The 13,709-nt window shown below is 36.3% G+C and overlaps 1 protein-coding gene across 1 annotated transcript in view; it reads left to right on the top strand.

Moving 5' to 3' along the window:
* The window catches only part of LOC122738591 (cation channel sperm-associated protein subunit beta-like), a 198,378-nt gene that overhangs the window by 26,259 nt on the left and 158,410 nt on the right, over positions 1–13,709 (top strand). The window contains exons 4-6 of the mRNA XM_043980582.1: positions 2,865–2,870; positions 7,369–7,423; positions 11,177–11,272. Of these exons, the coding sequence (XP_043836517.1) occupies positions 2,865–2,870; positions 7,369–7,423; positions 11,177–11,272 (157 nt within the window). The remainder of the gene's footprint in view (positions 1–2,864; positions 2,871–7,368; positions 7,424–11,176; positions 11,273–13,709) is intronic.

Below are 13,709 nucleotides of genomic sequence, written 5' to 3'. Positions count from 1 at the left end.
TTGGGATGGAATAGGCTCACTGCTTCAAGCTGATTGGTAGGCATCATCCAAATCCATTGGTACAATCTAGTTAACTGGAAGTAGGCTAATCAGCAGTCAATCACTCTCACTTAATTCAGTCAGTTCAGATTAATCTCTAGGTGGGCCTTTGAGTATCTGCTAAATCCATTATTTTATCACAATACAAAGCTTCCAAGAAAATATGAATTGATCTCAGGCCATAGAGGCATTCAAAAAGGACTTTGAAGATAAAGTAAGAGAGGTAGAGGAAAAAATGGAAAGAGAAATGAGAGTGATGCAGGAAAGTCATGAAAAAAAGTCAACAGCTTGAAAAGCCAAATGGAAAAGTTCTTTGAAGAAAATAATTGCCTAAAAATTAGGATTGAACAGATGGAAGCTAGTGACTTTATGAGAAACCAAGAAATTTAAATGAATAAACAAATAGAGGGCAATATGAAATATCTTCTTGGAAAAACTGCTGCCCTGGAAAATAGACCCAGGAGAGATAATTTGAAAATTATTGGACTACCTGAAAACTATGACAAAATAAGAGTTTAAGATAGCATCTTCTAAGAAATTGCCAGGGAAAATTGCCCTGGCATTCTAGAAGCAGAAGGTAAAATAGAAATTGAAAGAATCCACTGATCACCTCCTGAAAGCGATCCCAAAATGAAAACTTCCAGGAATAATATAGACAAATTCCAGAGCTCCCAGGTCAAGGAGAAAATACTGCAAGCCAGAAAGAAACAATTGAAATACTTGGAGCCACGGTCAGGATAGCACAGGATCTAGCAGCTTCTAAATTAAAGAATGGAATATAATATTCCAGAGAGCAAAGGAAATGGGATTACACCAAGTATCATCTACCCAGCAAAACTGTGTATAATCTTTCAGGGAAAAAATGGGACTTCAATGAAAAAGAGGACTTTCAGGTATTTGTGATGAAAAAGACCTGATCTTGGGACAGCTATGGCAGTATAGTGGATAAAGCACTGGCCCTGTATTCAGGAGGTCCTGAGTTCAAATCTGGCCTCAGACACTTAACCCTTACTAGCTACGTGATCCTGGGCAAGTCACTTAATCCTCATTGCACTGAAAAAAATACCTGAACTGAATAGAAAATTTGACTTCAAATACAAGACCTTAGAGAAGCATAAAAAGGTAAACATGAAATAGGAAATCATGAGAGATGTTAAAAGGTTAAACTGTTTACATTACTACATGGGAAGATGATACATCTAAATCATAAGAGCTTTCTCAGTATTAGGTCACATGATAGGAATACATATAGACTGTTGTAAAAAATGGAAGTTTTAGCTGAATCATTTGAGAGTGTGAGCTCATGCTACTGAAGTGGCTTTGAAGGACCTCCCTTTTGGGTAGGAGACCACGAGGAACTTCTGGCACGCCAGCTTAAAACTGAGGGAGGAACGGGAAGTTCGCTCTCTCTGTTGCTTTTCAACTTAGCCATGGCGGCGCACGGCATTTTGTGTTTGGCTTTTGGGTATGTTGGTTCTCGGCCTGGCGGGCTGTTTGGGATTTGGTGAGTTTTATAAGGAATATAGACTAAGCTTAGATTTGAGATTATTCATTTGTATTTCTACTTTCCTATTTCCCTAATTGGTATCACCTTTTGTTGTCTAATTAATTCCCAAGCAATAAAAAACTAATCCCTCACTGATTAAAGCTCAGAGGCTTCTTTTTCTTATCGGTCTGGTATATATATATATAGAGAAAAGTTAAAAGGGGGAGTTTATAATGCTCAATATATCCAATTTTAAATCTCACAAGACAGAGGGCACAGATGGGAATTGATTATGAAGAGATGATATCTGTAAAGTATTTATTTTTTATCTTTTTTTTTGTGGGGCTGTTGGTTTGAATGGCATGCTGGGGTCATGGGATTAGTGAGTGTCTTGTGTCTGAGGCCAGATTTGGGCTTGGGTCCGCCTGGGTCCAGGGCAGTGCTTTGTCCACTGTGTCACCTAGCTGACCCATGATGACATCTTTAGTTAAATTGAGGGGTGAGGAGAATGTACCGGGGGAGGGGGAAGGGGAGAGGTATAATGGGGTGAAATATCACATGAAAGAATCAGGAAGGGCTTATGGAATTGGCAGAGAGATAGGGGAGGAGTAGGGCAGTTGAATGAGCCTTACACTCATTAGAATTAGCTCAAAGACATTAATCTCATCAGAGTTGGCTCAAGGAGGGAACAACATACACACTCAGTAACCTATACCCTAACGCCTATAGGAAAGTAGGAAGGGAAGGGGATAAGAAGGGAGGAGTGAAAGAAGGACTGCAGAGTGGAGGAGGGGTTAGTCAGAAGCAAAACACTTTTGAGGAAGGATAGGGTAAAAGAAGATAGAAAATAGAGTAAATATCATGTGGAGGGAAATAGGATGGAGGAAATCAGTTAACAATAGTAATTGTAAAAAAATTTTGAAACAGAGGCAAGAGTAATATAAGATGATGATCATATTTATGATGATGGATTGATGATTGGAGGAAGATGAGGATTGATTGAAGATGACTGATCGATGATGAAGGCTGACTGATGGGGAGGAGGGATTGGAATGAAGAGAGATTGATGAGGACAATGAGGATTGATGGATGATGATTGATTGATGATTATAATAGCAAAACATATGGTACTTTTCTGGGCTTTTGTGAAGTAGAGTATTTGTCAAGTTCAAGGTGGTATAAATGTTATATATTACTATTGTTGCAATAATCAACTTCATGGGTTTATTGTAAGGAAATCTCTCTTTAAAGTACTATATAAATGTAGTTTACTATAAAAAAGTGATGAGCAGGATGCTATCAGAAAAACCTGGAAAGATGTACATGAACTGTTGCAGAGCAAAGTGTATGTATTCAAAATAACAGCAATATTGTAAGATGATCTGCTGTGAATGACTTGGTTATTTTTCAGCAATACAATGATCCAAGATAACTCTGAAGGACTTATGAAAATTACAATCCATCTACAGAGAAGGAACTGATGGTATCTGAAAACAAATTGAAGCATATTTTTTAATAGTTCCTTAATATTAAGTTTTGTTTTTGTCTGTTTTCTTTCACAACCTGGCTAATGTGGAGCTATTTTGCATGACTATTTATATATACACCTTATATTGAATTCTTGAGTTCTTGGGGGCTGGGGGAGGGAGGCAGGAAGACAAATTGAAACAGAAGGTTTTAAAAAAAATTGATGTCAAAATTTCTTTATGTGTAATTGGAAAAATAAAATTCTAAATACATAAAAAAATAAAGAACTTCCTAAATGTTGTGAAATTCTAAGTGATGAATTAATTTTCCTGAGAAACTGAGATTCCCCTCTTCCATCACAAACATCCATGGCAAAGGAGGGGGTAGAATTTATGTTTGTTTATGGTATAGAAGCAATTTGATGATGTATGATTTGGAAAAATATGAATTTATACCCAGAATAGTAAGTATTCAAAGTTACAACTGGGCTCAACTTATTCTCAACAGATGCCAGTCTGTTTATTTTTGATTTATTTTTGTTTTAGGGATTAATATACAATAAATTTTGGTGAGGAATATATATTATTTTATACTGTCACAGTATTTAGCCAGTGGGTTTTAAAAATTTAAGTGAACTATTATATTTTCATTATCTACATGGAATTCTAGAATGGAATTATGTTTTGACCACATTAGCTAGTTATTGGAAAATTAAATTTAGGTTGTACTAAATTGATTGAATAATGCCTATAAGCCAGAGATTTGAATCTTTTTAGGGGGAACTCCCTGTCAGAACTTCCCTGAGAATGAAATCTATTCTAGAATGTCTAAGAGAAGATGTTTCTAGGGAGCAGATGACGACATGATTAAATGGACATTGGGAGTGAGTTACTAGGATGCAAAGAGACTTGATGTTAGTTAATATTGATGATCATTTTTTAAAATTACTTTGGCTTTTTGTTTCATGGTGTTTATGTTTGCTGAGTTTTCTTGATCACCTAGGTGACATGCAAATCTCCCCCTTTAAATTAGTCATTGGTGAATTCTTCTAGTATGTGAATCTCTCACTTCAAATTGAAAGTTGACTTAGAGGGGAAGCTAGGTTGGTGCATGGATAAAGGGACCGGCCATAGATTCAGGAGGACCTGAGTTCAATCTGCCCTCAGACACATGACACTTACTAGCTGTGCAACCCTGGGAAAGTCCTCTTAACCCTCATTGCCCTGCAAAAAAAAAAAAAGTTGGCTTAGGCCACAAGTGAGTCCAGCTTCTCCCTCCAGATTGAGATAGGTTCTATAGGTCAAATGCTTTGCAAAATCACATTGATTTTTAGGTATTCTTACTGAAACTCAGGGAAAGGACTGTGCTATGATTAATCAATCTTGTTGTTCTCATGTTAACCAACCTGGGGTGAACAGTCTTCACAAATCAGCAATACAATTACCAAGTGACCCCTGGTAGAATCCTTCTTTTGTTTCACTTGGTTCATTTCCCTGTAAGAAAATGGCCTATTAGCCACCCTTGGTAAATGAAACTCTTATTGCCCTCTACCGTATAATCCTGTTTTAGACTTTATATTAACTTATTATTATTTTATTATTATTATTATTATTTTTTTTGTTGGGGCAATGGGGTTAAGTGACTTGCCCAGGGTCACATAGCTGGTAAGTGTCAAGTGCCTGAGGCCAGATTTGAACTCAGGTACTCCTGAATCCAGGGCCAGTGCTTTATCCACTGCACCACCTAGCTGCCCCCCTTTCTATTATTTTTTGTATTATATACTCTTCCAAACTTAAGCCAGAAAAGCTTATGGTAATATACACTATTGATAATGACAATTTAAAAAATCTTATAGAATTATCTATAGATAATGATCCATGAGAGACATGTCCTCCTGTTGATCAAAGTGGGGAGGGGTGATTGAGAAAATCAATTGATTTTGTTTTGTAATTGAATGTCATTTTTCTTTAACTGCTCGTCCATTCTTTGTCTCTGAATTAAGTTCATAAGTTGTCTTCTTGTAAAATCACTGTTCTATCCTTATGTCAAGGGAACCTATTATCTCTGTACCACTAGCTGTCTTTGCAAGGATTCAGGTGGACACAATCAATTAGTTTTCTCTAGTGACAAGGGAGAACATTTCATCCTTTCTACCAATAGAAATCATGTGCCATTGTGTCTACCTGCTGTTCTATTTCTATCTACTTTCCTTAAAGTACAAGATGTCTTAGAGATTCCATCTGGGGTCTTTTGGCTTACTGAGAAGCTAAAAACCTTTTCTTGGTAACTGCTAGCCTTACTAATGAATTGAATATGCTCAGTACATTGTGGCCTCAGTTTGCCTTAATTTCAATCATAACACTTCTGTGGTTGTGGTACAATTGTGTTTATTTCTTAATAATTTTGCAAAAAAGACCAAGATGCCCATTTTGAGGTGTTGACTGTTTATTATGTGGTAAAAAGTTTTAACGGTCGGTTAGATAATGGAGAGACGCCAGGTTTTTTTTTAGGACCACCCTTTTGGGGAGGAGACCAACAGCATGAGCTATGCCTGCGATGCATGCCAGATTGCCTGCTGAGCACTCGACTTCCAGGGTGCGAGCTTAAAAGGCAAGGAGAGAACGAAGTGGGGCCTTTTTTCCTGCTCCGCTGGTCTCCTGGCTGCGCTGCACAGACAGATGCGGACTGGAGTTTGACTCGGCCTGGCTCTCAGTTAACAGCCCACACGCTTGACTCAGTCTCTCTCCCCAAGGTGGCCTTGAGTTTTGGTGAGTTTATACGGAATATAGACTAAGCCTTGACTTAAGAGACGATTTGTATTGTATTTCTACTTTCCTATCCTTCTAATGCAACTCACCTTGTGACTACCATACAATAAAAGGTCTATCTAGAAAACCAGAAGCTTCTTCCATTTACTAGTCTGGGAGATAAATTAAGGGAAAGGTTAAGTAGGGTAGATTATGATCTAATAATCCAATTTTAATCTCACAATTAATTTAACTTAATGAGCAGTACCTATGAACAAACACCACTAGCTTTTGGAGCATAAACTAAGGCAACATAAGAATTGGACTTCTTGTGGTTATGTTACAGATAAATGTCTAAATCAGTTATTTTTGAAATTACTGTGCTGAAAAAAGGGAATCAGAGTTACAGCAGTTATCAAACAAAAATCTTAATTAGCTTAATGTTTGGCTGATAGTTTATTCTTACATAGAAAAACATATTTGTGAGGTCCAACAATTGATGATTCATTCCATTTAGTAAGGAGAATTCTCTCCCAATCACTTGGTTGTGTCTGGACCCTTAGACACAGCTTCTTCCTAGTTATTGAAAATGTTCTATTCTTCTCTGTTTACTCATTTATTCTTTTTTGGAGCAATGGAGGTTAAGTGACTTGCCCAGGGTCACACAGCTAGTAAGTGTTAAGTGTCTAAGGCCAGATTGAACTCAGATCCTCCTGATTTCAGGGCAGGCTTTATCCACTGTGGCCACCTCGCTGCCCCTACTCATTTATTCTTTTAAACACTTATTAGTGCCCTCTTTATAGAGATATTGTTCTAGGCAATATGGGACCATATACAAATTGCCTCATTTCTGTGCTGAAATAGAGTTTTTCTTTTCTTTGTTTTTGGGGTGGGGTTAATGACATAGTACTTTATTTAGTCCTTTAGTCACTCAACCCTAATTGCCTTAAACATTCAGGGCCATCTCCAGTTGTTTCTGATCTATATCTCACCACTGGACAGAGATGGCTTTGGATGAAGAGTGAGGTTGGTGACCTTGCATAGCCCTCCCTCACTTAAATCCAATTCAGTGCAAATCATGTCCTGGTCTTCTTCAGGAATGAAGGACAAACAGCAAAAAACAGACTGTACTAATCATGATGGTAAATATTGTATTTTATGTATATACATACATACACAAGGGCAGTGTGATATGATGTCAGACAGTCAGTACAAACTTGGGCTTGAAAATTTGACCCCCACACTTCCCAGCTGTGGGGTCTTACTAGAAAGCCAATTACCTTCTTAGAACTTTATAACTACTCGCTTAAAACTTAGGTAACAATACTGAATTACTAATCTTACAAGATCATTGTAGAGTTAAACTAAAATATAAATGTAAATTACTATTATCTTGGTATCAAACTATGACACATCAATACTTTGGGGGATGACTTTTTATTTATTTGTGGATTTGTATTATATTTCTCTATTTGCTTTTCATTTGGTTAGTGGAGTTAATACTATGATTTGGAGGAAAAAGTGAGGCTACAAGAAATAATATTTTATGATTTAAAAAAAATCATGCCAAATTAATTTTTTATGACAGTGAATCATAAACACCTACTATCTTTGTTTTAAAGGACCAAGAGTCAACCTTCCTGGTCAATTACAATTCCCATGGAAAAAATATCAACTAATCAAGGTAACAATGTACTATTTAGTTTCTTTTTACCTACAGGTTAGTTATTTTGATGGTTGATGGTGATGATATTGACTATTTGAAAAAAAACACTGGATGCTGAACTGGCATAGTGGAAAGCTGCTAATCCCATACTATATTTCTTGATAGATGTAGTAAAAGACAACTTTGTTCAGTGACCCTCTGAGGATCAGTTACATAGTGAGGAAAAAAACAATGAGGTATTTTTGACAAAAGGTTATTTGCCACTGTTATAGAGGACTGTTAACATAGAGATCAAATAGATTGAGAATGCTCTAAAGAGGATAATACCTGCTAGTGTTCCTGCTCTAAGGTGGCATTGTATAGAGTAGGCTTCTTAATCTTTTCTCACTCACAACCCATCTTGCCTGAGAAATTTTTATGGTGACCGTGGAATATAGGCATATAGGATAGTTATACATAAACTTGTACTTTTACCAAATTTTTTGCAACCTCCACATTCGTTACATGACCTCATGTCATGTGACCCACAGTTTAAGAAGCTAGGGTAGAGAGTGACAGACCTGGAGTCGGGAAGGTACGAGTTCAAATCCAGTCTCAAATGTTTATTAGTTGTGTGGCCCTGATCAGTCACTTAAACCTTTGTCTGCTTGATTTCATCATGTGTAAAATGGGGGTAATAATTTCATCTCCCTCCCAGGGTTTGTTGTGAGGAAAAAATTGAAATAATATTATAAAGTGCTTTGAAAACCTTTAAGTACTATATAAACATTAGTTATTATATCATGATTATTATTTTGGTTCTGATGGCATCAAGCATGTAAATACTACAAAACAGTCTCCTAAATAAGACTTAAAACCACTCAAAATAGCTCAAACTAATCATCAACAAAGGAAAAACAAATTGAATAAAAACATTCTTATAATTCTGGACTATGATATGTAATTGGTTGAACAGCCCATAGAGTTCCTTTATCAGGATATAATATATGTAATGTAGACAATAATTATATATTAATATACATTATATTATTCACTTGTATATTATATAACATATGAATACATATGTTAATTATGTTTCTTTGATCCAATTTCCCTCCATAGAGTCATCATAGTATAGTAGATTTGAAATGTTATTGAATTTGAAGTCTAAGAACCTATACTCAAATTTGTGGCTCTGCCCATTTAATACCTCTGTGACTTGGCCCAACCATTTAACCTCTTCTGGGCCTCATTTCTTCAGCTATAAAAAGGTATTAGACTAGATGGTCTCTAAGGGCCCTTGTAGCTCTTATACTATGATCCTGTGATATTCTCCAGCAGATTACCAACTCACTTAACACCCCCTCCCCAAACTTGAATCTCTCCCTAACTACTAGTTCCTTCTCTACTGCATTCAGATATGGCCAACCCTACCCCATCCTTAAAAAAACAAACCCATCACTATCATTCCAATAAGTTATTCCTTTATCTTGGTCTCCTCTTTTTCTGCTAAAAAGGGTAGAAAAACCCTGTCTACATTTGCTTCTTCTACTTCTCCCTTTTACTCATCGTTCTTTCGCAATCTGACTTATCTCATAATTCAACTTAAACTGCTCTCAAAGTTACCCAAATTCATAATTGCAAATATGATGGTCTTTTCTGAATATTCATCATTCTTGACCATTCTGCAGCATTCGATATTATTGACCAACCCCCATCCTTCTGGGCATTCTCTTCCTCCTCCTCCTTCTTCACATTGCTCTCCTCTTGATTCTCCTCTTACCTTTCTGATGGGCTTTTTTCTCAGCTTCCCTTGTTGAAGCATCATCTATATAGTTCCTCTAATTGTGAGTATATCTCTAGAAGTTGTAGTGGTATCTCATCTCTCTTCATTTTCTCTCTCAGCAACCTTGTAAAACTCCCCTAAGCTTAGTTATCACCTCTTTGAAAATGACTTCCAGATTTATATATTCAGCCCAAGTTTCTCACCTGAGCTTCAATATTGCTTCAACCAACTACCTTGTGGATATTTAAAAATGGATTGTCTCATATTAATTTCAAACAACACATTCACACCAGAACTTATTATCATTCCTGTAAACCTATCCTTCTTCCAAATTTTCTTATTTCTATGAATACCAATATTCTCCCAGTCTCTCAGAGTTGCATACTTGACATTATTCTTAATGCATGCTCCCTCATATTCATGTACACAATTAGTGGCCAAATTCTATCATTTTTTACCTCCATTACACCTCTTCAATCATCCTCACTGTTCACGATAAACTCCATCTTGATTAAGTCCATTATCAGCTCTGGCCCAAAGTATTGTGATAGCTTTCCTGCCACAAGTCTCTTTATACTCCAGGTTATTCCTCTGCTTAGTAGAGGTCAAAGTGCCTTTCCTCAAATGAAAGTCTGACCATGTCACTTCTTTCCTCAATAAATCCAGGGGCTCTCTATTTTTTTATCCATTTCTTTAATATAAAATATTTTCTCCTCTGTTTAGCATGTAAAACTCCTCACAAGCTACACAACTTCTTTTTCCCATTCTCATTGTATGAGAATGTATATATACACACACCATACACATATATGTATATATAATATTATACTATAATTATAACATATATGCATGTGTATATATATATATATATATATATATATATACACACACACACATATGGAGAGAGAGAGTTTCTAATAATTCCCTTCCTTCAGTCAATGGTCTATAGAAACTGGCTTTTCTATTCCTCACACATGACACTGCATCTCCCATCTCTGGGAGATAATAAGTATTTGAACTTGGAAGGCATTCATTTAAGGCATTCAATACTCCCCTCCACTTTGTAGATTCACTTCTTTAAAGACTAAGCTTAAGTTTCATGATCTTCATGAAGCCTTTCCTGATTTCCCCAGATGCTAGTACCCTGTGAAGCTACCCTATATTTATTAAGTATGTACTTGTATACATGTATATTTTCTTCACCATGTAATGTAGTTCCTTAAGGACAGGCACTATTGTTCTAATTTTTGTATTTTTATTTTCAGTGCCAGGCACAATGCCTGGCCCATTGTATACATTTAATAAATACTCATTAACTGATTGATATGAGTTCAGTATAGTTGAAGAAATTATAATCTTTTGAGAATATTAAAAAATCAAATGAGAATGGTGCAAAGCTAATTAGAAGTAGAAGGTAAAAAGTTAGGTTATTTTTATGTGAAAGTATATACCTTTTTATAAATGTACATAAAAAGAATTGAATCAGTGGAGATTCAGTAGATGACTGGAGGATTCAGAAAATATGTTGAAGAGACAGGTTGCATATTAATAGATAATTGGACTATAACAAGTTGAACCAGAAAGTCACATATGGGAAGAACGTTTATATATACTCACTCAGGATAGTATTATCTCTTGACTACTCATAGTACCTTGCAGCAGTGTGCATATATTTTCTTTAGAAATATAAGTAGGGGCAGTTAGGTGACGCAGTAGATAGATTACCGGCCCTGGAGTCAGGAGTAACTGAGTTCAAATCCAGCCTCAGACACTTAACACTTACTAGCTGTGTGACCCTAGGCAAGTCGCTTAATCCCAATTGCCTCACTAAAGAAAAAAAAAAGAAATATAAGTACATAGAACAGGAATAAATCTCTAATTCCACAGTAATTTCCCAAACCACTTACATTTCTATTGGTCATGCATTTTTTGATATGATATAGAAAAAATTTTTCATATACTCTCTTTCTTCCATTAATGATACTGTGCCTTTTGTTTGAAAACAGATATTGCTCCTGTGGAAGAATGGTTTATAACCATTTCACTTCAAGAGGGATTATACACTTACACTACTGAAGGAACACTACTGGATCTTTCCCGAGGTAAATGCTGTAAGACAAAGAAATATTGTATATCTTCACTAGTGAGTGAGTGTAAAAATGAGTTGAAATTTTTTTTATACTTTCCTAAGTGGGGTATGGTGAACAATCAGGCCTTTCTTCTGAATGCACAATAAACTTGTAGGTTCATAGAATGTAAAAGCTAGAAAGAAGCTTAGATGGTCATTTGGACCAGCTTCACACTCTAGGCTATAGATACAGGAAGTGTTCACCCAAGATTGCACAAATGATTTTAAAATTTATTATGTTTAATGTATAAAGATTTTGTGCATTGTGTTCATATAATGGTGTATGAAGGTACCTGCCTGCAAGAAGAACCTAGAGAGGGGGTTCCTACAAGTACCTTTTAGTGGAGTCACATCCATATCTTTAAAGAATATAAGAGGAAATAAAGGATATATCCACTGGCATAGGGTTTTTAACAGGGATGGGTTTACATGTGGTAGCTTTAATAGGCAGAGGGTATGGGTGCCCTGGTAGTAGCTTTCATAGATAGAGCTCCCATGTAACGAGGAACAGCTAGTTGCCAAAATGGATAGAATGCCTGTCCTAGAGTCAGGAAGACTCATCTCCTTGAGTTCAAATCTGGCCTTAGACATTTACTATGTGTGTGATACTGGACAAGTCACTTAATCATGTTGCCTCAGTTTCATCATCTGTAATATGAGATAGAGAAGGAAATGGCAAACCCTTCCAAGAAAAATCTAATGTGGTCACAAAGAGTCAAACATGACTAAATCAACTGAACAACAACCACATGTAAGGGTAGGTAAAATAATATATTGTATGGTGCCCATGTATAAGAGATACATTATAGAGATGTCCAAAAGGGACCTGCATGCAAGGTATATGCAATAACACAGATCCCCTTCCTGGATCTTGGTTAACCTTTGTCTCAAGAGCTCAAATGGGGCCAGTTTGATACTTATTATCAATCTCTCTCTGTATGTCAACTCCACTATTTGTGGAAACTTGTACTGGCCTAAGAGTAATATTGTTTCCAATGCACCTACACTGCATTTGTGACTTTCCCATGGATTGTACTACCCTTCTCATACCCACTCCCTATGTTCTCAGCTTGAAGTGGGGATTTTTAAAAATTCTCCATGAAGATCCCAGTCTTTCCCTCAAAATCTACCTACTTGACAGTTAATCACCCAACAAAGATTAACAGATATCATTTTTTCATATAAAGGAGAATAAAATGATAATAGAAGGACAGTAAGGAAAGAGGTAGAGAATAGTTTGTTTGGATACAAAGTCCACAGTGCTCTCACTGCTGACACCAATGCAGAAATCTGCTTTTGTAGATTGAGAAGAAGGAAACACAAAACTCATAGGAGTAAAGCAGTTAATGGCATTGTTTTCTTCCTAGTGGGGTAAGGGGGAGGGGGAAGAAGGATGTATCAGAGGAGGTATGTATCACATCCCAACCATCATCACCACCAGTTAGCATCATCACCACCATCATCAATCAGCGCAGTCTCAGAAGGAAAGATCAGAGGAGCACTCACTTGAGACCCAATGCAAGCCTTGACCCTTGTCTGCTCATATAGTTTCAAGATGGAGAATGAATACTTGATCTTTGTCTTTCTAGTGTCTCTCTCATAAATCTCCACTATACAGTCTCACAAATCTGGAGTAAAAATAGCACGTTACTAAAAGATAAATTCTTGGATCATGTCTTCTTAAGTGTTTCATTTCTATACTAATGCAGATACTATATATAAGTTGTAATAAATGTTAACCCTCAGATACTGAAGAAGGAGTTTTGCCCAGGTTCCTAATGATATTAGTCAATTCTGCTGTTCTCTAAGAATAAAACACGCATCCAATATTCTGGAACATTTCACACATAGTGAAGAACAGCAGCAACAACAAAAATCTATCTCAATAGAAGAAAAAGCATGCATTTCAAAATAAATAGCAACTGCACTAAGAGGGCCAACAATTTTTGTTGAGTACTTGGGATAAATCCCCAAATAACTTCTGTTGAATCATGTGGAATGACATGAAATGATTCATACATACTGATGTGGCAAACTAGTGATTTTTTTTGTTCCCTCATTTCCACCTCTGGATAGTGCCATTAAAAAGAAGCTCCAGAATGTTTAGTCCTATATGAAAAAGTTTTAGAGCATTGATGGTTTAATCAAGTTTTGAAGAACTGGTTTAAGCCCCATTCAATAAGAAGAATGATAATTGAGATTTAGGAAGAAAGTGAATCTTAGGCAAAGGTGTAAAATGCAGGAAATATGTTTTTTGGTTCCTTTTGCCTCTCATTATTTTGACCTTGTGTCTGCTCAGTGGTAGCTACTTCCCCAACCTTTGACCTAGGTACCTAGTGTCCTTGTGCTAGCTCTGTTCTTCTATCAAAATTCACTTTCAAAAAAACATCCAGCAATCTTAGTTCTCATAA

This window comes from Dromiciops gliroides, chromosome 2 (assembly GCF_019393635.1).
Source record: "Dromiciops gliroides isolate mDroGli1 chromosome 2, mDroGli1.pri, whole genome shotgun sequence".
Taxonomy (NCBI): Eukaryota; Metazoa; Chordata; class Mammalia; order Microbiotheria; family Microbiotheriidae; genus Dromiciops; species Dromiciops gliroides.
The sequence above is the reverse complement of the archived record's forward strand: the minus strand, read 5'-3'. Positions and strand labels throughout refer to the sequence as shown.